Source organism: Ixodes scapularis, unplaced genomic scaffold, assembly GCF_016920785.2.
Source record: "Ixodes scapularis isolate PalLabHiFi unplaced genomic scaffold, ASM1692078v2 ptg001185l_1__unscaffolded, whole genome shotgun sequence".
NCBI lineage: Eukaryota > Metazoa > Arthropoda > Arachnida > Ixodida > Ixodidae > Ixodes > Ixodes scapularis.
Genome location: NW_024610114.1, coordinates 186131 through 210863, shown reverse-complemented (window position 1 = coordinate 210863; position 24733 = coordinate 186131). Strand labels below are relative to the sequence as shown.

General features: G+C 48.4%; 1 protein-coding gene across 1 annotated transcript; it reads right to left on the bottom strand.

Annotated features, from left to right (window-relative positions):
* Window positions 1-5852: 5852 nt before the first annotated feature.
* On the bottom strand, window positions 5853-24452 carry LOC120851154 (protein trapped in endoderm-1). Its single transcript, XM_040223744.3, has 2 exons — window positions 23731-24452; window positions 5853-6459 (listed from the first exon to the last, which is right to left on the bottom strand). The coding sequence occupies exons 1-2, from the start codon at window positions 24450-24452 to the stop codon at window positions 6081-6083; spliced, it is 1101 nt and encodes a 366-aa protein (XP_040079678.2). The 3' UTR covers window positions 5853-6080.
* Window positions 24453-24733: the final 281 nt, after the last annotated feature.

Below are 24733 nucleotides of genomic sequence, written 5' to 3'. Positions count from 1 at the left end.
CTTTCAGTGGCATTTTCGACAGGAGGGCGCATGCACAGATATAATCGTCGCTCAAGCACGCGCACCCGTACATCTGACTGCATAGCCATATAGGCCGTCCACAAAACGCGACGACTTTACCGACGCCGTGCTGGTTGCAAAGTGATACTCGTTCACTTCGTTTGATTATGCTATTTTGTGTTACAAAGAACTCAAATCGAATGGTTTACTTTTTACGCGCGGGGCGTACGCTTTACTTCTTGATTCGACCTCTTTCAAGCTGAGGTCACGGTCAAAAACATCGACGCGTATTGAGTAAGTGCAGCCATCTTGAGATCTAAGCGATCACGCTAAGGACGCTGAGGGCAGTCCGCTTTACAACTTGTGAAGCGGAGCGCACGCTCACTCCGCTAACTTTACGCTCCAACTCAGAGCGGGCCACGCATGCGCGGTGGGGACGATGCTTCTCGCAGAGCGTAAAGTAGAGCAAAGACGGCTCATAAAAGTGGCCTACTAATACTCATAGATCACGAACGCGCTCGTCGTGACTTCTCCTGACACTGCCCATGTACACCTTTGGCGTATAGAAAAAAGTAACTTTTCACCAGACAGAGCAGCTGTGCTAGAAACAATGGAAACGCGAAATTTACACAAACCATGCAGGGTCTCACCTGTGAGCACAGCTCTAGTTTCGCCAGGGTCAACCACCTACGTTTGTTCATGTCAGCGAGCAGGTGGCCGAACCTCTCGTTGATGTGACCCACGATGAGGTTCACAGAACTGAAGAACACCGACAAGTTCCGTCCAAACGCTCATCCAAGTACGAACAGACGGTTGGGATAGGCCAGTCGAGGAAGAACCATGCAAAGCGTCTCGCCAGATTGGCAACACCCTGCGCCGATCTGTCGGGTGCTGGTATTTGGAGGCCCGCATGCAGAACAGCCAGGTCCTTCTTTAAGCAGGATAGCTTCCTAAAGGGTTTCTTTTCTACGTTGGAAATATCCAGCAAACCGCGTTCGGAAAGGAAGCTTCGGCGCTTGATGGCACGAGGGATACGAATCATAGATTCGATGTCTCGCCATCTTAATCTCGTTAGTAGAAGTCTCCTTCCTTGAGAACAGCGGGGACTCATCGTGCAGTTGCCTTGCTAGCCTTGAGCAACACTGTACTCGTACTACGCAAAAGGATGTACCCTCAATGCGCAAACTTCGTCCTTTTCTCTTATTTTTCTACTTCGAATAAGTAAATCTGTTTCAGTTTTAAAGGGAAGCTGAAACACTTCTTGAAAAAAACGAGTTAGGGGTGAATTCTGGCGTATTTCTATCCCGTGAATCTGAATATCACTTTTATTTTCCCCGAAGATGCAACTAAAAGCGAGAAAAAGCGAAAAAACATTCGACCAGTCGTGACGTCATACTAGGATCTTCGGGCCTCCAAGCGCGTGTCGCTCGTGTGTTCAGCGCGTGCAACGGCAAGCTTGCCAGGTATATTTTCCCGCACTGACACCAGTCGTGACGTCTCTTTCTGACCTTTCTGAAAATAGCAAGAGTGTGCGTGCATAGCTTTGACAGGCGCTGAAGATGCGCGAGAGCAGGTATTCCGAACGCTCCTAGTGTGACGTCACGCCCCGGGAAGGAGGGGCTTCGGCGGTACTTTAAAAATTAATTTCTGAAGCCTCCGTGCACCAAATTGAAAAATAATCTTGATATTCCTGATCCTGGAGGTAGAATGAAGGCCATTGAAATGTTTTTTCTCAAATAGAGAACCGCTTCAGTTTCCCTTTAAGTAGCAGAAGCTACAAGAGCGAGTGCCGGCCTTTCAGCGTCCTTGATAAGCACGCGCGCTCGTGCAGTCCAAGCACTGTTTAGAGCAACATGCTCATGCTTATACCTTCGGCTTCACTCGCACACAAGGTGGAACGGTTATATTTATATTTTATAGCTTGATATTTCTTCAGGTGTGTGCCTACTCTTTTGTGCTCAATATTGTCGCCTTCGTTTTTACTACCTCTACAATCACGCTCCCTTTTACTCTTTTGGTGTTAACGCTTAGGTTTATTTGTCTTACTAGTACTATAAACGTCCACTTGTGGGGCTACGCAAGCAAATTTTTTGAACCCGCTCAAAACGCTCTTACGCTGAAGAAAAACGCTCTACTAAAACGCGTTTTTGGACCTCCGCTTTCCATTCCGGCGAAGCGGGCCGCGCATGCGCAGTTTGGCACCCTCAGAGCGGAGCGGAAGATGAAAACGGTATACTAAAACTCTCTAATATGTCGACTGCTACGCTGAACACCATTTGAGGTGAGGCACTGGATGGGAGTGCCATATTGTTCCTCACGAATGCTTCATGCTCTGCATTGAGCTTTTTCAGCGAAGCAAGAGAAGTACTATTTACCTCGAATGTAGAGCAAAGCTTCGTCGTTGCAGCCGTTGCCTACTATTCGAGAGATTTAGTAGATCCTTCCGATACCTCCGATACCCGCGATAACGATATGATGCATACGCAAAGACGTCGGCGAAGTATCGGATATCGTTATCGGGGTCATCGGACCGATCTAAATTCTCCATTGTCTAATACCCTTGTTACACGGGCACACTTAACTGCAGTTACGCTAAGCCACAGTCAGCGCACAATATTTGCGGACAACATTCTGCAGCTATGCAGTCAAAGCTATGGGCGAACGTGCGCTTGAGCATCTTGAGCACCCATCAAAGCAGAGCGCGCGCGCTCTTCACTTCTTCTGAAATAGCTGTCCGAGAGTATAGTGTGGTATCTGTGGTGCCGCGCAACAGCAGTTAAGCTGAGTTAACCGCGGTTAAGTGTGCCCGTGTAACAGGGGTCTAAATCGCGAAGCTGTAGAAGTCATCAATAGCAAAACATAGTTGTAACAGTAAGGTGATAATTAAATAATAAATAAGGTTTGGCTCGATACTCTTCTCCTTTGGTTCTGAACAGTTCGAGCCTCACTTGAGACGTTGGTGAATAAAAGAAAGTTTCCAGTATATAAATATAAGTATTGAAAAAAAAAAGGACACTCATAACAACAATTAATTAGAACGTCGGTTAAAACAAGGAAATGTAAACGCACGTTTGCCGTGTGTACTTTCTTGGTGCCGTTCAAAAACGCACGGAGTACGAACCGACTGCAGTTTACTTCGGTGTTCTCCAGATAGACGTCCGCTGATGCCAAGGGCAGCAAAGGGTAGAAGTAAGCCGCGCTATGGCCCCACTCACGAATTTCATTCTCTCCTCAAGCCCAGAATATCAAGTCTACGTCAGCCACCATTATGTTTTATTTGTAAAAAAATATCTGCTTGAGATAAGATGGGCCCTGCCAACACCACCTAGACAGAAGGCCTCCGCATGATTTCCTCTTCTATGAAACGTCATCACAGTCGGATCGCGCTCGGTCGGCTATTGGACCCGAGCCCGACCTTCGACGCGCTGATTGGCCACGAGCCGCAGCCGAACACTGACGCAGCACTCGTGCCCAATCTCTCGCCTCGATCGATCTGACTATGATGACGCGTGTGGAGGCCTTCTGTCTAGGTGGTGTTGGCCCTGCTGGGGCAAAACAGGAAGAAGAAGGGATGACTATTACCATTTTCTAAGTGGTCGCAAAAAGCTGACTCACGAAAAGGGTAGGGTAGACGGAGCGTTGTCTCGTGTTGTGACATTATGAAAATGGTCGTAGAAGGACATTGTTAATTCTTTTCAGTGCATTTACCGCCTCGAGCTTCTCGAAGAGGCGCACAATCACTTGGTGCACTCCTCTTCCCGTCTTCGATCCCAAAGAAAAAACAGAGGGACTAAAAAAAAGCGGAAATAACTCGCCCCCTCCACCCTCCCTCCCCACCCCCCCCCCTCCCCCTTTTTTTTGTTTTTTTTTTTGTTGAAATGTTTATTTGGATTTTTTGACATTGTTGTTAGGGTCTAAAAAAACAGATTCAGGGGCTTGGTGTTGCAAAAAAAAAAAAAAAAAGGCTTTGCGGAACTGAAGTGCCATGCCTCCTTTCGCGCTGGTCAATTCGCGTGATAGTGTCACTGCGCTCGACTTTACAAAAATGAAAAAAAAAAAAAAAAAAAAACTTTATTTAGAAGGGGAGGGGGGGGGGTTGGTTCTGACAAAAAAAAAATGTAACGGATTACAAGGAATCCGTTACGTCAAAAATGTAAGGGAATTACTTTAAAATTACTCTAGAAAATATGTAATTATTCCGTTACTAAATTACTGATAAATGTAAGGAATTACAAGTAATTTCGTTACTTGTAACGGATTACGTACAAGTCTGGTTCTATGCAGGAGAAAAAAGCTTAAAAGTTAGAAGTGAATATTGTGCGTATTGTTTTTTTTTATTTAGTGCATCAAGACAGACATGGTGGTCTCTTAAAAAGTTCAGTAATGTTGGCAATGTATGCTGTAACATTTGAAGCCCATAATTTGTTCTAGGACGAGGTACTCTCAGGGACCCGGCGCTACGTACTCCGTATACCGTATTTTTAACACTTAGTCTAGAAAACCGCAGTAATGGGTGGTTAAAATACTTAAGGGATGCCGCGTATACTGTCGCAAGCTTATATCACTGAACGAGTGCAATTTAGCCATTCCTTGCACTTTCTATATCGTCTATTCCGACATTTCGAGTATCAAGTTGGCCTTACACAAAGTTGTGAATACGTTCTTTCTCGCGAGTCACGACCCGAATATAGCCAGGTGTAGATTTTATGAAAACAATATCTAGTTACCTTTAAGCACGCGCTTGTACTTTGTGACTGAACACTTACATCTTAGTGTCTTGAAGCCCTATCTATGTTGTGGTTTTTCTTTTTTCTGTGCAAACGCTTTTTAATCGGGTGTATCAACCGTGAAACAACAATACACGTGGAGGGCACTGCGCATGTCTCGTATTTTGATTAGCGCCTGTACTCCGCACTGCGCATGTTTCGTATTTCGATTTGCGCCACTACTCTTGGCGTGGAAACTTTCAAACACTAACTTCGAGAAGCAACTGCTGCTAAGTTACAGTATGAAGTAAAAAGCGTACTTTTTAATGTTATGCAATAAAACGTTGTGAGGGGCGTTTTCAAGTTTTTCTCATTTTTTCGTGTTATACAAAAGTAACTGAAAAGTAACGTCGTTACTTTTTAAAAGTAACTGTAACTGTAACGAGTTACTCTTGTGTTGCAGTAACTGTAACGGTAACTTCGCTACTTTTTTTCTGAAAGTAACTGTAACTGTAACGAATTACTTTTTAAAAGTAACTTACCCAAGACTGCTTGTAGTTGACTGCACTCTTTGGAAACCCTGGGCCTGCCACGTTTCGCACGTGACTTCATGCACGTTCACGTAGGCCTCGAGTGCTCTGCGGAACGCGTCGCCTGATACCTGAAACAGGACCTAAAGTTTCAGGCGAATTTCTGCGTTTCTCGAGTTTATGAAGAGGCATCGATTGCTTTTGATGGTGAGCTCTTGGGCCGCGAGCAGCCGGTCCCTCGGTGTTGTTGAGTGGAAGATGGCCAGCCACAGGTGATCGATTCAGTATGCGCCAAAAGACGCCACGTCACCCAGGCCTTTCAGTCGTTGAAATTCTTCACGAACGTCGTCGATTCGATGCGACCGGCCGGTAACGTCGCAGTGCAAAAACAGGAAATTAAGGGTGACAAATTCAGAGGGCAGGGGGGCGGGATTATGCAACAGTCGTCGCCTGCACAAAAACCGTGGCCAGCGAAGGACATTGCAAGCGCTCCTGACGGGCGTCCCACTCCACGTTCGATTTGGTCGACGTTCGAAAATGAAATGCCACCGACTAGACCATTCCTACCTCAATGACAGAAGACAACTCTGGTCCTTCCCCCCGCCCCCTAGACGTCATCAAACGCGGCCTTCGCGTGACGTCATCAGTAGCATCGCCGACCGCGCGTCGAGCTGCGTCTCAAAACGAGCGTGTCGCTAGCATGCGGCGACGCAAAAGCGGACGACTAACGGTGACGTCACACGAAGGCTTCGTTTTCTAGGTGCACCAACTCGCTGTTCAGTTCATTAGGTCCACTCATAAAAGTCTCGTTTGTCCACGGCGTGCACTCTGATTGCTGCGGGTCTCAGAAGCCGACGTTATTGTGGTTGAGCTCGCTCTCAGAGCCCCTCCTTGCCGGCTGGACACCGCAAAAGAGCGCCTTGTACGCCCTTCGGTAGTCCCTACTCATGGCCACGTACACGAGCGGATTGAGACAGGGCGCGGCGTAGAAGGCGCCGTGGATGACTAGCCGCAGCCAGGGCCGGCCGGAGCCCAAGCCGAGGCCGACAGTGAGCAGCAGGGGCAGGTAGCAGACGCCGAAGGAGACCAAGATGGCCGCCAGCATGAGGAGCAGCTGCCGTTCCCGGCACGCCGCCGACGTCAGCGAGTTGGAGCGAACGCCCAGCGAGGACACGTCCAGCATCGAGCTCGGAGGTGCCGCGTTCCAAGGCTGCATCATGACGCTCCTGCAGTGGGGAATAGACAGCAAAATATTCATTACTCAAATGGCTGTCCACCTGGGGGACTCAACCAGCGTCAAAAGCGCAAGTCACAAGGCCTTTCATGTAAGTGGTTGGTCCAGCGATGGTAGAACACGCACATCACGAAAACCATGATGGTGTGCTTGTGACACCGTTTGATTGATCCTATTAGCTCATACCGTCAGGTGCGTCTGGACTTATCAAGACAGAAGATATAAATAGAAGGCCGTATAGTGCTCAATTTTCTACCTCACCCTGAAGGCATGTTCACACACTTGCGAATGTATTAGACCGTGTGCCTTAAAACATATTAAACTCTTTTACGACGAGAGAACATACTGACGCGATTTTGCCATCTGTGCCGTGGCTTTGGAACTGAATTACTACTAGAACGAAGGATTCGCAGTATGTGCGAAACCAACTTTGCGTACTCCCATAGCCTCCTATGATACTGGCAAAATCTGGCAGATCGCCAAGAGAAGCGGCCGCCGAAATGGAAAAGGTGGAGCGGCAGACAACGAATGAAAGGAGAGCCACGTGACTGGCGTCCACGCTGCGGCGAGACGCCGAAACACACTTCTCCCGAGCTAACAAGTGTGTTTCGGGTCCTCGCCGCCGCAAAAACTGTCCGCTGACGTCCAGGTTCCCCGAAAAATGGCTCTTTGATGCTCTGTGCTTCCAGATTCTCGCGCTTCAAATCTGCAACCGGGCACTCTATTGCTCCGTCATCGAACTGCCAGGCTTTGTGAGTATAGAGGAGGATATAATGCGTATACCTATGAGAAATGGTCGTTTATAACATTGATAAGAGTTTTATTGAGCCGAAAATAGAAATAATGATGCACGAAAAAAAAAAGAGGAAATGATAATGATGAAATACGCTTATTGCTTTCAGAATTAAAGCTCAGCGATCGCTAAGAAAAACCTAAGAAAAAAAAAGTTTTGCGGAGGCCCGTTTTTTTCCAGGTAGGAAATGACGGACCTCAGCGGCCGAAGTCTTCTTTTGGAATCCCCTGCTGGTTTTATCCATTCATTAGGTATTTTGGGCTTGTCTTCGGGATCTATTGTTGCATGTGCATCTCCCCTTTCTCCACAGGAGGTGATCGATATTTGGTGGGGTCTTTTCTTTACAAAAGTTACTCTCTGGTGGTTTCGGTATGAATTCCGGGTCTTGTCTCCACTTTGTTTGTCTCCCATTTCTTTGGGAGGTTCGGGGTTATAGCACTTCCTGTCCTTACCCTTCTCAAGAGAACTGTTTGGTGTCTATCAGGAACATGCAGGCGCCACCTATCGGGTGGTCGTGGTACACTCGGCAGTCCCGAATATATTTCCTTTTTGACCCTATTCCTTCTGGACTCAAAAAGGAAATACACGGGGCTGCCGAGTGTACCACGACCACCGGATCGATGGCGCCAGCATGTTTTTTTGTCGTATGCGATTTTAAGAGGTTTTTTGGAGCACGGTTTTAGGCAGTCGCAAGTGTGTTAACCTTAAAAAAAAGTCACAAATGTCACAAAGGAACAGAACGTTATAGAAGAAGGAAGTAAAGCAATGTAGTGTTCTGTCGCCCTATGGCATTTCCTATTTGAGCACCCTTCAAGTCAAATACGTTTTCAGTTGTGTTTGAGCAGCGGCGTAGACTTTCCATTTTCCCAGGGGGGGGGGGGGGGGGCAGGCTGAAAAGTTCTCTGGGGGGGGAGGGGGGGAGGTGCTTTACCGCTTCCGCGGAAAAGCACCCCCCCTAGAAGCACCCCCCCTCCCCGGAAGCACGCTGGCATGGGCGTACCAACCCGGGGGGGGGGGGGGAGGAGGGGGGGCAAGGGGGGCACTTCCCCCCCAGTTCTCAGAGTGGGGGGCAAGGCATGTGTTTTGCCCCCCCTCCCCCTCCCTCCTGAAACAGCCGCCACTGAGCAGGGCAAACACTGGCTGGTGGCGCCCAAAAGATACAAAGGGCGCCGCCCCCGGCCTTGGGGTGGGGGAGGGGGGCGGGTTTGTCCCCCCCACGTTCAAAAATAAGTTGGTACGCTACTGCACGCTGGGATTCCGTTTCCATGTATTTTGTCAATAAAGGCAACGTGGGCATTATTTTGTTTACATGTCACTACTAGAAACTCGTTACATGGCACGTAAACATCGTCTCGGTAAGGATCATGGCCCGGGCCCGCAAAAGACTCTGCCCCGCCCCTCCCCCCCCCCCCCCCCCCGAATCTCACCAGGGGGGGTACGAGCCCCGATGCCCCCCCCCCCCCCCCCCTTAGTCTACGCCTATGTGTTTCAGGGTATGTTTTCGTGTCGTTTTGACTTCCTGCAGTCTCGGGCGTGAGTTACGTCTAGTAGTCTTGAGTTACGTCTAGTATTCACCAGCTCGTATGCGCACTGACTTTCTCTTGATGTGTACTGAACTCTCAGTGCAATGGGACAATACCAGTTTGTTTGAAAACTTTACGTGTTTAAGTTTTGCCAGTAAATTTTTGGGTGCTTGGAAAACTATTCAGGATCAATTAAAGGCCCGCAAATGCACTGCAGCACAAAAATACGTCCCCAATAACCGAGGTCAGCACATGAATTCGGCACTGTTCGGACGGGTACGTACTGTGGGGCATCAAAATTTGCAACTTAGTACTCAAACTGAGCCCTTTTTACCACTTAGTAGTTTTGATGAGAGCCCTTCAATAGTGAAAGCAAAAAACGCAAAAAAAAAACGAAAAAAAAAAAAAAAAAAAAACGACGATGGCTTGTTTGTGTTAACAGTGTCGCGGAGTGTACAAGCCTATTCCTGTCAAAGATTGCTGCCTTTGTGTTAGCAGTAAGCAAAGGAAGTGCGCGATAAGCACATCTTGCTTGGAAGACGGAACAGAATTGCAAGAAATTGTTAAGCACATTTATCTGCGCCGAAGGACATAAAATGGAGGCCGACTGACACGTTGGATAGAACGCGTTGAATGATAATAATCGAGATGCCCTATTATGCTCTACTGCAGGTTAAGAAAAGAAAGACAAGATCCTCTCGCAGAACCCCCCCCCCCCCCCCCTTTTTCCGCTTTAGTATTGCGACAGCGGGAGAGGAGGTGAGTAGACTCGCCTTCTCTTCAGCCATCGCTCTGCTATAGCCTCCTATACAGCTTTTCTACGTGGGCGTGGCCGTATTTAATTCCGGAACTTCCGGTATGTGTGAAAGCATCGCTTTATTCTCGCCTCGACAGTAGAACGCGTGAACATTTTAATTGCAACCCTCAGTCGTTCTTGTTATGACCCCTCTATACTTTTTTACTTGTTCGGGGTTGTAATCTCTTGCTTTTTTTCGGAAAGCATACCGGAGAGGGGGACAACGTGGCTGGGTGCGAGGCTAAACGAAACAGGTGTATACACTGATAAAGCCTGGCACATCACCACGAGAAGTGGCCGCAGAAAATGGAAAAGGTGGAGCAGCAGACAACGGAGGAGGGGAGAGCCTAGAGTTCCTCGATATGCTCCCCCGAAGCATATCGAGGAACTCTAGGCTCTCCCCCCCTTCGTATCTCCTCTCCTGAATTCATAGCCATAGCCTCCTATATACTGAAAAAGCCTGGCTGATCGCCACGAGAAGCGGCCGCCGAAATGGAAAAGGTGGAGCGGCAGAGAACGGATGAGAGGAGAGCCACGTGACTGGCGCCCGCTGCGGCGAGACACCGAAACACACTTCTCCCGAGCCAACAAGTGTGCTTCGGGTCCTCGCCGCTACAAAATCTGTGCGCTGACGTCCAGGTTCCCCGAAAAATGGCTCTTTGATGCTCTGTGCTTCCAGATCTTCGCGCTCGAGATCCGCAACCGGGCACTCTATGGCTCCGTCGTCCAACTACCAGGCTTTGTGAGTATAGAGGGGGCTATGGCTCTGCTAAAGTGGAAAGGTTGTGGGAGGAGCTCGATCGGATTTTTTTTAAAACCTGAAGCACAGTATAGTCGTTCTGTTAAGGTTGCTGCTACGGTTAACTATCAGTGACCAATTCCCTTAGAATGATTAAAACCCCATATGTATTAAAATAAATATTGGTGCTGTGCACTCTAAATATCGTCACGTACGAAGAATGACCATGCATAACTGGGAAAACTAAGTGTTTCATGAGGCGAATGTGTGCCAAAACAAAAATATAATACCTTCCGTCGCGGGCGGCGTGTCGGCGTAGCAGCATGATCGATCGCTGGCGACGGACTGACCCAACGCAGCGCGCTATAGCTGATTTTACATTGGCTGTGTGTTGGGGAACGCTTTTATTCCGAACACTCAATAAACAAAGAGAATGGGCTGGAACCTTCCAGTGGCGAAACGGAAAGAAAAACCAATATGGTGGGATACGGTCTTGAGTGTTCTGCACAGGAGCCGCATGCACTGCCAAACCAACCACAAACTTTTTTTTTTATTTAGTTACGCACGCGGCAATATTACTTTGTCAGAGGGGGAGGAACAACAAAGCTTCAAAATAGACGCATATAAAACTATCGCCTATCTTAATTAACCAGAACGCGCAGAGATTACGATTCTTTGTTTAGTCTTCTGTGGTACGCAGCAGATATACCGGGATCAATTAGAATTGCCTACTAAATGTCTGGCCAGCAGGCTGGTAATAGTTTTCCTGGCGACATGTATATGGGCACGCTCCGTCCGCTAGGAGCCACTACCGATCGCCCAGCGAACAGCGCCGCGCGCGGCCACTTTTGAGTCATCGTAAAGAGAGCGGTAGAGAGCTCCGCCACTGCTCCCGCGCTTCCACCAATGTGGTAGGCCAAGCAGGTATATGGACTTTGCAACACCCACCTGTATACCACTGAAGTCAAGCTGCGACTGCCGAGGTCGCTACCTGGTGAGTATGCGCGACGCCGCCGCGAGAGGCGCGCGTATCGGCACTGTGTTACATCTGCAGGGTGCCCATCGTAGTTAGCGGTAAGCTAGTGTCTGAATATCGTTACAAAGTCAAGCTTCATTAAGGTAAACAACAGAAAGTGTAGCTCTAATCTTGTTGGGCGAAACTCGTTATCCATTCTACCCAAACCTTTCACATTTCGAAAAAAAGAAAGGGGCCTTGCAACCATTTTTGCATGCATGAATACCCGTACTGTCGAGCGGTCCTGAAAACAGATGGAAGGTCCTTCCGTTCAAGCATCAAACGTCATGCCACCCAGTTTCTTGAGTGCGCCATGGGGGTCACCTATGAAATCCCCCTGTTATGCGGTAGGGTTTACATGGACCAGACGGGGAGGTGCATCAATGATAGAATTAGAGAGCACTCAGCCAACACCACCTAGACAGAAGGCCTCCACACGCGTCATCATAGTCAGATCGATCGAGGCGAGAGATTGGGCACGAGTGCTGCGTCAGTGTTCGGCTGCGGCTCGTGGCCAATCAGCGCGTCGAAGGTCGGGCTCGGGTCCAATAGCCGACCGAGCGCGATCCGACTGTGATGACGTTTCATAGAGGAAGAGGAAACCATGCGGAGGCCCTCTGTCTAGGTGGTGTTGACTCAGCCGCCACCAGGCAATCTCCGTCTGGCCATTCGGATGTACACTGCGATTGATGTGAATGCCAACCGGAGTTCCAAAGAAAAAGCTTGCGGGAAGATTCAAAACGCAACTATACACCAACTCATGTTTACAAACAAACCGGAGCGCCCCTAGCGGACGCCACCGGCGCCGCGCATGCGCGGTGGACGGTGGGCAAGAAGCCTGCCGTCGCCCATAAAAAAACATTGAATTGCGTTGTTGTCAGCGTCGGTGGGAGTCCCCGTGCTCTTTTTCGCGTTGGGATTGTTGATGCTACGTCCTCCTAACAATGTCTGTCTACTTGAGCGGCTTCAGCAAAACTAACGAGGCAAAACTTTGCATGAATAATCTGACGTCCGGCGATTCATTTCACGTGGACGCCGCAGAATGGGCGCTAAAGCCTGACTCCCACGATGAGACTCTGCTCGCTGTTTTCAGACGCGACGTTGCTCGGACTGCAAAAGCATGGACCGTAGCTGAGATGGTGGACGTCGATACTGAAAAGCGCAAGTAGAATCGGGCATTACAAGTCGGTGATGGCCACCGGCAACAATAATGATAAGCATCTTCTTGTATCTGTTCACACTTAGCCTACTTACCCCAGCCAACCTTGAAAAGTGTTTTGAGGCCTGCACTTAGTTCTTATTGCAATTACCGGGTCAACGTTTGGTTTACGGGCCGCTGTCGTTTGAACGAGCTGACGACCAAAAGCAGCCAAGTTTGAAAGAGCAGACAACAGTTCGAACGCATGCGTAATGGGGTACGGGCAAGAAGCACCGCGTCCCGCGTCAACAAACCACTCGAATGTCACGTTGTCGGCGTCTGTGTGAGTCTGCATACACTTTTTCGCGTTGGAATTGTCGATTCTACGTCCTCATCGCAATGTCTTACCACTTTAATCGCCTAAGCGAAATTATCAAGGCTCGTTACGCCGCTAAACTTTCCGTAAATAATTTGATGTGCGGCGATTCATTCGCATGAACGCCGCAGAATGGACGCCAAAACCATGATGAGATTCTTCCAGCTCTTTTCGGTAGCGACGTCGCTCGTGTTGCAAAAGTGTAGAAGGTAGCGGCGATGATCGACGTCGATACTGAAAATCGGAAGCGGACGAGCAGACGACAAAAAGCAAACAAGTTCGAAAGAGCAGACGAAAGTTCGAACGATCAGGCGGCCGTGTGAATTTGAAGACGCACTGAACCCGCGGGTGGTCCGGACAACTTGGCGGTTTCCTTTCGTTCATGTTGGAACACAACAACTACATCTGTCCAGCACAAAGTGTTGCCTGCACAAGCAATCGTAGTTCGACAGCGTCTAGTTTGCCCTTGTCACGGCTACTATCCACATTCTCGGACGAATGGAGGGGCAGAAACACATGAAAAGCGATCTTCAAACCTTTCCAGACTCTCTTTGCAGCATTTTGACGAAAAGGCAGGTTTTTTGTCTGGTTTCTCTCAAAAGAACGCAGGGGCATGTCTCGCACCGCGACTTCTGCCCACCAACACAGACCGGAAGTGCGCCCGACGCGCCACCACCGCGGCGTGACGTAGGAGAGTTGAGTACGTGTATACTTCGTTTCACCTTATGTGCGAGCGCGGACGATGTTTTGAGCCGAAGGGCCAATCAAACAGCTCAAAAAGCGCAGCGTCATGGCGTGCTCTCTGTGCTTGATAGGACTAGCCGGCGGAGGAGCACGCACGGAGAGACGGCAAATACCGGCTGGTCCAATCAACTGCAGAGAGCACGCCATGACGTTGCGCCTCTTTCGCTGTTTGATTGGCCCTTCGGCTCATAACATTGGCCGCGCTCGGACCGAAGCTGAAACGAAGCATAGAGCGTGAATTACATGAGGCCTTCATGATAAAGGCCCGTGGTTCGAATGTTTGTATCAGCACTCCCTCCATCGCCCTCTCTGATAAGGAGCACGCCTTTATCAGTCAGCTTCAGACACCCACCAATCACATCTGGCTTTTTTTTTTAAATCTTAATGTATCCGGTTTTACGTATGTTTTATGTTTTACGAAATGCATCCTGTTCTAAATGCGATTTTATTCTTTTTATGAGTGTGTCCATTAAAATTCAGAGCAAGTTGCGCTCTATGCTGTGTGGCTCTCTTCTCTGTCTTCGGTTGTTTGTTTTTTTAGCGTATTTTTCATTATGTATTAGAACCAACTAGCCCAACTCGCAGCCCTCATTCCGGTCAAACCAATTTTATTCAACCCTAAAATACAGGAAGCGAGAGGAAGAAGCATGGTAGGGGAAATCTGTTTTTGTATTTTGTTCCTACCTCACTTGTGATTCCGATCATTTTATTAGTTACATTGTTTCGCTTATTCGCATAAAGTTATTAGCAATTCCTGAAAATGCCAATAGGCATGACATCAATTCCGAAATCACGCCTATATTGAAGGCAAAATTATTATAATAGCCGGTTTGCCTCAAAATTTGTTCCACATATTGTATTCATAGGCACATCTCAGCTTGCATCCCAAATCGCAAGTTATAATTTATTTTCGCGAATTTATTGAATTCATATAGGCTCAAATGACAACACTGAAGACGTGGCGGCAAATGAATATGGGGGCTGTAGAGCTTCCTTTCTCGACGGGTGACAAGAGGTATGATGGTGTGAAATACATGCTGGCGAGCTCACGCCATATCATGTTTTAGATATTGTGTTTTAGACCGCCTAATCTAGTTGCAAGTTATAGTACATGTGACGTCACCCGAATGGAGAGCGCGAAAAGGTTTGAGTGTTTGTTTTTGGCGGAGCCTTCATTTGTCACTTTTTGAATAGCTATTTTGAATTCAAGAATAATAAATAGCATGCTGTGAGAAACAAAGCCTGGGTCTTCCGAATATCCGTTAAATTTCGGAAAATACAAAAAAAGAAGTTTAATAACGGGTGTTTAGTTGGCCAGCATGCAGCTACCAGTTCCGACAAATCGTATACCTATGCTCACCACCGTCACAATTTAAATTAATGTTTTGTGAATGTTTTTTTTTATATATATATCAGCAGAACATTTCAATATACGGCACAATAAAACTGCCGCGAGAAGAGAAGAGTTATCGCATATCTGAAGCCTTCACTGGTATGTATTTGAAGCAGAGAATAATAATAATAATGTTTATTGGGCTCAGGAGAGTCGTGCACAGGGTTTGCATCTTGTCATTCGAGTTGCCCGCTATAGGATGAACAGACATGATATACCAGTCTTGAAAATCCTATTTTGCATACATCCGATTTCAAGGATACTTTGTTAGATAATGTTTCTTTTTCTTAGTTATTTATTTTTCAAAAGAAGCGTGGTAAAATAGCGTATGGTGTCAAGTTCGTTGATAATGCAGGGGTAGACTGATTTTATGAGACGTATTAGACCTGGTTAAAAGAAAAATATCGTACGAAAAGTGACATCACTTCAGGATGACAAACAAATGAAGGAGTGTTTCAAAAACCTTTATGGCAAGAATAGAAATTCAAAGCAGTTTTTGTCTCAAGCGTTTTTTTTCTCTCATTTTTGCAAGAAAGAAAATAAAGATTGTCAGCCTTTTCAATGTATTTTTGTTTTTGTTTTATTGCCGTTCCCAGGGGAAAAAAGTACCACCTCGCTTTTGCATCTGTGATGCGAGTTCTCAAAAACGTGTGTGTTCGAGGAAAGAAAGGCATAGGGTGTTGTACGGAATTTGCCAGATTCGTTTTTATATATCTTACTCAACTAGGACTTGTGAAATTCTGCGTATATATTAACGTTAGGGGTGTGCGAACATTAATATTTTCGAATACGAATCGAATACGACTTCGATATTTGAATACCTTCGAATATCGAATAGTCGAAGGCAGTTGCATTTATTTACAGCATTTGTATTTTCACATGTCGGAACTGCAGTTATATTTTTTTTATTTTTTATTTATTGATTTCTGAACTGCAGAACTGCAGTTGATTTTTCTGCATGACAGCTTATTATCTGCACTACAAGTAGAATTTTCGTTTTTGTGTTTTTATTCGCGTTAACACCAGTGAGGCACTGGTGCTAACGAGAATAAAAACACAAAAACAAAAATTATACATAAAATTGAAAGAATAAAACACAGAGGACAAGCACAGGACAACCACTGGATCTCGCGTCATTAATCGCCAGTTGAAGCGTATGCGCGAAGCACGCTTTTTCAGTCCACGGAAGTCTCCTTACTGCAGCAAGGATGTCGCGCCCGTTATAGTTTACGATGAACGTCGCAAATTCATCGGGTGCCTTCCAGTCACGGCACATTTCGTACAGCATGGTTGCAATGTTCACTGAACTGTGAGTCTGTGACTGGCAGCAATGTGTCGAGTGTTCAATGTGAACCGCTTCATCGTGAATTTTGGGGTGAGAAGATGGCAGGTGAAGCTCACGTAACTTTCGTTAGCGCGCGATGTCCACATGTCGCTTGTGAAGGCAACAGCGGCAGCGCCGTCTTCAAAGGCGTGGTTGAGCTCTGCTTTCGCCTTGTTTCGGGTGTCGTCATACATCCGTAGCACAAGCACGCGCGAGAGTATAGATCGGGATGGTAAGGCGATGGTTGGGAACGGCTTCTGTCAGTTCTTTGAAGCCGCTGTAAATCAAGCGCCACCATGGCGGCCACCTTGTTATTTAGCGCTCGCACCCTCTTTTCCGACAGGGGCTCCATGCGGTGCACGAAGTCCGTCAGCGTCGGTTGATCTTTTCCTGGCGTACCAGTGGTAATCCTATGACACTCTTTCAACAACGGAGGATGTACTATGAGATGGTTTACAAGCTATCGAGGCCGTCACCCTCGCAAAATAATTCCAAATAGCGCTCTTCTCTCTTCGTTTTGGAGCCGTTTCCCGCTCGTTTCTCCGCTTCGCAGACGGTTCCCCTCAAACACTTCCATCCGTCAAAACACGGGTGGGCGAACGCGAAAGTGAGCAGTTTAAAAAGTCAGGAGTCTCAAGGGTACAGAAACTTACAGATTACCGCTACCGACACCGGCGCCACCAGTTTAGGTTGAAGCCACCATGCAACTATGTCGTTGTTAATGGGCCTTACTTACCGAAACCGAAGCCGAAAGCAAAACTTACGCTTGCGAATACGTTCTCAAATATTCGATTAATTTCAAATATTCGTGTTACGACGAATATTCTAAAAATATCGGAGACTTAGTTTTCGAATCGAATACGAATAATAAATGTATAATATTCGATTCTTATTCGACATTTCGAATATTCGCCCACCCCGTATTAACGTGTAATCCATCCCGGGTTATTTGCATAATTTTGCATGGTATCTATAAAGGAAATAGTCGAAATATACGAATGAGCGAGCCGTACTGATTGAATAGGATAGTTGTTACAAATCCGTCGATGGACAAAATCCCGGCTCCGCCAAAGATTTTCTTGGGAGGCTTCGTAACAATTACTCCATTCGTTCAGTACGGTTCACTCATGCGCATATTTCAGCCATAAATTGCGTTAGGTATTGTCTGTAGATACCGATAAACCTTGAAAATTAACTTCCGAGCTGGCTTGATCAAAATCGCGCAAAAAAAAAAAAAAAAGAAGAAAGGGAATTTGAGCTTTCTTTTACAAATAAATACCCAATCTTCCAGCGGAAAAAAAAAACCTTCAACTACATTTTTATTTAGTGTTTACCTTGAACACAGCCACACAGAATTGTTCGTGAGGCTACTTGTTTATTGGGAAACCAGACCCCTTATCTCGTTTCTTTCTTTTATTGGTACCGCGACGCTTCCCAAGTATTCCGGACACGAGCATGTTCTCTGAAGATTGAGGAATTTTGTGCCTACTGCTTCTTCAACATAAGGCCAGATAAACACCAATTTCTTGTCCGACACCGAAAATAGGCATCGAAAAACACCGAATCCGTTGGAAAAATAAACCCCGAAAAAGACCAGTTTCTGAGCCTTTTGTGACGGCTTCCGACCGGCTCCGCAACAAAAGTACTAAAGTTTTTGCGCTCGTTACGTCGAGGGAGCCTTCATGTAGACAAACGTCCTTTTTATTTTATATATGATCTCCCGTTATTAATTCAACCTTTCGTGAGCGTATGTACGAAACCGCACCCCGAGTTTCGCTAGTGTCAATGGCTGACATCCGTAGCTGCTGCGTGACGTCACAAAACGCAAAGGTTTGTCAGGTAGTCGAGATAACAAGCGTTGGTCGATGGATGCCTTGCATTTTGTTTCGAATTATATAGTCTCCTAGGCTGTACCCTACTAAAATACGGTTCTTTTAATGCAGTTCCCAAGCGTGCGTAAAAAAAGTCACGCCTTTTAGCAGGATATTACTCGAAAACAGCCATAAGCTTCGAGCAAACGTATACCGTTTCGCGCAAACACAACTGCGACGGCCACCGATCGAAGTAGGAGCGCTTGACAAAGCAAAGGATGCGGATTTCGCCTCTGAAGCGGCAACTAGGTACACGAAGCGCCATCTGGGTAGACATTTCGGCGGACCCACTGGACGGTGATGAGGCTGCGGGTCGTTAATTCCCTCAGAGGCGATGCCCGCGAATCGAAGGCAAGCGGCGAATCGTTCAAATGCATGTCGTCACTTGACTTGGACGAGCTTGGTGAATCGTAGCCACTCTCAATTTTCACCTGCGGTTTAAACAGAATTTGGCTGCACACGTGCTAAATACAACTTCTGGGCCGGCTTGCTAGAAGAAGTGTCTCAGTTGAGACTGCTCAAAGAAAGCGCTGCCAAGGCTCGGGCGCGCGAGCGTCTGAGACTCGGCTTAAGCTCGAGCGCTAGCCTTGACAGCGCTTTCTTTGAGCAGTCTCAACTGAGAATCTGCTTTGAGCAAGCCGGCCCTAGTATCGTTTCCAGGTGGCCTAGCTGTTGGTTTCGGTTTCGCTGCATAATCAAATTGATTGATCCGATTTGGGCGAGGAGTGGATGGATTTAATATCGTCAACACAGCATCACACCTCAGCTTACGAGCCTTCTGTCCGCTTGCGGCTCAGCTCGTAGCTCTCTTCTGTTAGATGATTGCCGCCATAGGCGCAGACTATGGGGGGGCGTCGGAGCTGGTGCCCCCCCTGGTGAAATCCAGGGGTGGCAGAGCCCCCCCCCCCCCCCCGTCCCCCCCGGGCCCAGGCCATGATCCTTACCAAGACGCTGTTTACGTGCCATGTAACGAGCTTCTAGTAGCGGCATGTAAACAAAATAACGCCCACGTTGCCTTTATTGACAAAATACATGGGAAATGGAATCCCAGCGTGTTTTCATTAGCTTCAATCTCCAGTTCTCGCCAAAAGATAACGCGCAGCAACCCCCCCCCCCCCCCCGGCCCCCCCTCCCCCGGGGAAATGAAAAGTCTACGCTGCTGATTGCCGCATAAGCGGGATCTCGATCTTGACGGGAGCCCTTTCCTTACGCACAACGACGATCCATTTTGCTCATCACTGCACGTCTCGCGGAAAACTGTGGAACTTCACTTCTTGGCTCGTATGTGCTGCCCGGTGGTTGTGGCACCCAACCGCGCAACAAAAATCTCACCCAACCACGAAACGAGTCGAGCACAACAACAAAAACGAAGCACGCTGAGGCGTTCACTCGCAGCTAAACGACGAGACAGAAATGCTCGCATTGTGTTGTGTGACGACAGAGCTACAATGTTGCCACCGAAAGCAGTGTTTACTCTAGGGTGCGATTGGAGCAGGGTGCGATTGGAGCCTTTTGTGACGGCTTCCGACCGGCTCCGCAACAAAAGTACTAAAGTTTTTGCGCTCGTTACGTCGAGGGAGCCTTCATGTAGACAAACGTCCTTTTTATTTTATATATGATCTCCCGTTATTAATTCAACCTTTCGTGAGCGTATGTACGAAACCGCACCCCGAGTTTTGCTAGTGTCAATGGCTGACATCCGTAGCTGCTGCGTGACGTCACAAAACGCAAAGGTTTGTCAGGTAGTCGAGATAACAAGCGTTGGTCGATGGATGCCTTGCATTTTGTTTCGAATTATATAGTCTCCTAGGCTGTACCCTACTAAAATACGGTTCTTTTAATGCAGTTCCCAAGCGTGCGTAAAAAAAGTCACGCCTTTTAGCAGGATATTACTCGAAAACAGCCATAAGCTTCGAGCAAACGTATACCGTTTCGCGCAAACACAACTGCGACGGCCACCGATCGAAGTAGGAGCGCTTGACAAAGCAAAGGATGCGGATTTCGCCTCTGAAGCGGCAACTAGGTACACGAAGCGCCATCTGGGTAGACATTTCGGCGGACCCACTGGACGGTGATGAGGCTGCGGGTCGTTAATTCCCTCAGAGGCGATGCCCGCGAATCGAAGGCAAGCGGCGAATCGTTCAAATGCATGTCGTCACTTGACTTGGACGAGCTTGGTGAATCGTAGCCACTCTCAATTTTCACCTGCGGTTTAAACAGAATTTGGCTGCACACGTGCTAAATACAACTTCTGGGCCGGCTTGCTAGAAGAAGTGTCTCAGTTGAGACTGCTCAAAGAAAGCGCTGCCAAGGCTCGGGCGCGCGAGCGTCTGAGACTCGGCTTAAGCTCGAGCGCTAGCCTTGACAGCGCTTTCTTTGAGCAGTCTCAACTGAGAATCTGCTTTGAGCAAGCCGGCCCTAGTATCGTTTCCAGGTGGCCTAGCTGTTGGTTTCGGTTTCGCTGCATAATCAAATTGATTGATCCGATTTGGGCGAGGAGTGGATGGATTTAATATCGTCAACACAGCATCACACCTCAGCTTACGAGCCTTCTGTCCGCTTGCGGCTCAGCTCGTAGCTCTCTTCTGTTAGATGATTGCCGCCATAGGCGCAGACTATGGGGGGGCGTCGGAGCTGGTGCCCCCCCTGGTGAAATCCAGGGGTGGCAGAGCCCCCCCCCCCCCCCGTCCCCCCCGGGCCCAGGCCATGATCCTTACCAAGACGCTGTTTACGTGCCATGTAACGAGCTTCTAGTAGCGGCATGTAAACAAAATAACGCCCACGTTGCCTTTATTGACAAAATACATGGGAAATGGAATCCCAGCGTGTTTTCATTAGCTTCAATCTCCAGTTCTCGCCAAAAGATAACGCGCAGCAACCCCCCCCCCCCCCCCCCCGGCCCCCCCTCCCCCGGGGAAATGAAAAGTCTACGCTGCTGATTGCCGCATAAGCGGGATCTCGATCTTGACGGGAGCCCTTTCCTTACGCACAACGACGATCCATTTTGCTCATCACTGCACGTCTCGCGGAAAACTGTGGAACTTCACTTCTTGGCTCGTATGTGCTGCCCGGTGGTTGTGGCACCCAACCGCGCAACAAAAATCTCACCCAACCACGAAACGAGTCGAGCACAACAACAAAAACGAAGCACGCTGAGGCGTTCACTCGCAGCTAAACGACGAGACAGAAATGCTCGCATTGTGTTGTGTGACGACAGAGCTACAATGTTGCCACCGAAAGCAGTGTTTACTCTAGGGTGCGATTGGAGCAGTGTAAATTCAATTACTCGTGAAGAGGGGCATGCAAAATTCAGATATTGCACGTACGATGCGTCTTGACACAATAACAACAATATTCAATTGTTTTCTCGAATACAAAATTTGACCGGACAATCCCTTTAAAAGAAGCTTCAAAACCGGTCCTCTCGAGGTCGGCCGTAGTTTAACGGAAGAGTGTGAACGGGCCTTTATGCGGAGAGCAAGTCGTCTGCCTCTTGTGCAGACGCCAGAACGGTGACAAAAGAATGACGCCGAGTACTGATTAGCTTCGATTAGAAGTATAGTCGGAAGACCATGGTAGACCTTAATGCTAGATGCCTTGAGGTCTGCTCACGGTGTAAGATACACTCAAGGAGGTTATAATGGGCAGGAGGTGGCGTCCCTATCCCCAATGCATGGAGCGAAGTGTAACGGAAGTAGGCGTGGCCACGAGCCGCAACGAGCATTTCTTGACCAATGGGAAGCCTAGTGAGTGGACGCCGCCATTAATTTCGGTGCAAACAACCGCGTTGCCATGACAGTTCCGTGGCAACGCGATTGTGTGCACTGAAAGTAATGGCGGCACCCACTGTTATTTGAAACAGCGCTGAACGGGAGGAATCGTAGGTCCGAGCGGTCCGAGCGGAGCCGGAGCTTCGAGCACGAGCATACACTGCAGCTTTGGACAGTGCACAGATCGCACGAGCGCGCATGCAAGCCAGGAGCGCACAGAACAACGGGCTCGCGTTTCCAATTCTGACTTCGCTTGCACATAATGTGGAACTAAGTATAAACACTCACGCTGCAAAGCATTTGCATTGTGGACGCCCACGGCGGACGCCGACCGCATCGAAAGCTAGCCTCGTGAAGCACACGCCGGAGCAGATTAGAAAGCAGACGAACCGCCGGTGCGCTACCCCACGGCCTCGGAACGGGTGCGCAAGGCAGTCTGGGATTAAACGCCTCTTCCGGCTTCACTCAGGCTGACGTCATGCCGGGTCCTGTCTGTTTAAACGTCCTTGGCCTACACTCTTTAGATGAAAACACGGCGGGCTGAACGCGCGGCGCGAGGAAACAGATAGCGTTCATTCGACGGGCATCCGAAAGGCTGCATCTTTCGGCGGCCACCGTGCTCGCGGCTGACAGTGCAGCCGGCGGCCAAACGGCGAAACTGTGGGAGAGCGAAAAAAATTGTCATGACACCCCGGTACACCGTGGTCTTTCTGCACGTGCGACAACCTTGCTGGAGCTCTGCGCGTGTGGAGCATGAGGCAGCACGCGCCGTCTTGTGCACTGCTGCCTGCCTCCTGCGTCTTACACCGTGCCCGTGCCCACGGGTAGACGAGTCATTTGCCGGTGCCGCTTGAAACCATAGTGAGAGCGAGAAAGAGAGAGAGTGAAAAGCGAACTTTATCGGCACGTCGCGAGGAGCGGGCTGTCCTCACCTGAAGAGTATTATCTTTCACCGTGGGTGTACCCACTATGCTTTTTTTTTTCATTCAGCCAATAAGAGCTTGGCGTTCTGACATCTCTCGCAAACCCTGTGCAAGAAGAAGACCTTGCGCTCCGCGTAGGGAAGGCTATATGGAGAGCAAGTTCACCTGCTGCTTGTAAACGGGTCGCTGTAATGGCATAATGCCCAGCTTTAATTGGCTGACTAAAAAAAAAAATAGTAAGTAGACCTTAAGGCATTTACTTCGAAGCCTGCCCACTATCCTTTTAATGAAAGCCAATTAGAGCTCGGTGTCTTTTTGACGTCACCGTAACTCCTACGTAAGAACCAGACAACTTGCGCTCCGCGTATAGAAAAATACCGTGCAAAAAAACGAAATGAACAGAATAATACGGAAGTGATGTCATCAGCGGTATGGTAGTCACATGACCTGACGTACATTTTGCGAAACTGTTAGCGCAAACAAGCTATCGCCGGTTTTCTCTGCTTTTTTTTCTCAGTAATGATCAGGACTGTCATCAAAACTACTATAGGGGGGAAAGTACTCAGCTGGGGCACTAACTTTCAATGCCCACCAATATTCTTTGGAAGTAAATTAAAAAAAGCGCCGAAGCACCGTGTTCACGCTAACAGTGTCACGCAGTCTACGTAATGCCTTTTTGTGTGTTATATGTACTATAATTTTGTCAGCTATCGCCAAAACAGTCTACAAGATTTTTTTTTTCAAATTAAAATTTGAGAAACATTTTGCCTTTTTACTCTTGGTAACGAGAAAAATATTTGGTGGGTCTATCAATTGATTATAATCTCTATGCTGAATAAAAAGCAAGAGCCTCACCTGGATAGGTAGTGAGAGGTGAGCCTCCGACGCGAATGCCTGAGCGCCATGAAGAGCCGCGGGTAGCAGACAGCGAACAGCAGCACGGGCATCAGCCCAGCGCCCACGTACAGGACAGTTCTGTACAGCACGGGCTTGGCGTCGGCACAGCCCGTACCACACACGGTACAACTCCAATCAAGAGCATCGTAACCCATTCGACCCCAAAGACCCGAGGTGGCCGGCAGGAGCAGCACTGCCGGCAGCAGCCAGCATCCAGAGACGAGCAGCAGGCAGCTGCCCTGACTGAAGATTCGGCCGTACGCACGAGGCCTAACCACGCTCACGTAACGGTTCAGCGTGATCAGCTGGATGCTGGCCAGCGAGCACCCAACAGCCACGTGACGAGTGGTGGCGGTCAAGACACACAAGGCGCGACCGTACGCCCAACCGCCGTTGTAGAAGACCGCAGAGTCCAAGGGCCCGTTGAAGAGACTAAAGAGCAGATCTGCTAGGGACAAGTTGAGGACGAAGGCGGTGGTGGCTCGAGACCGAAGTCGAGGGCTCTGCAAGAGTGCTGCGACCGTGATGAGGTTCACCACTATGCCGGCGATGGACAAAGATGACAAGAGCACAAAGTGGATGTCCAGAACGCCCTGTGGATTCGTGCCCATGGTCTGAAGCAGCCTCGAGCTGTTGTCGTAGACTACGGTCATCTTGAGCGTGGTTTCGTTGGCTGACATAGCAGACGGTGGGTCTCCGTTGCCCTTGAGAGTTTCCGTATCGCAAACCTGGCGTTCTTGCGGAAGTGTCTCTGCTCGCTCGGGTGAATGGCCTCTTCGAAGGGGCGTTCTCGGTGTGGGAAAGTTTAGCGCCGTCGGATGGTGTGATTCCCAAAAACATACACTGACCTGTTGATTTCGGCGCTTAAAACTCCTACAGGAGATACAAATTATGACAGATTTATAGAAGAATTTTTCATGTTGGCTCGATTAGATGCGGCGGACGGGCTTGCTTCTTCGAC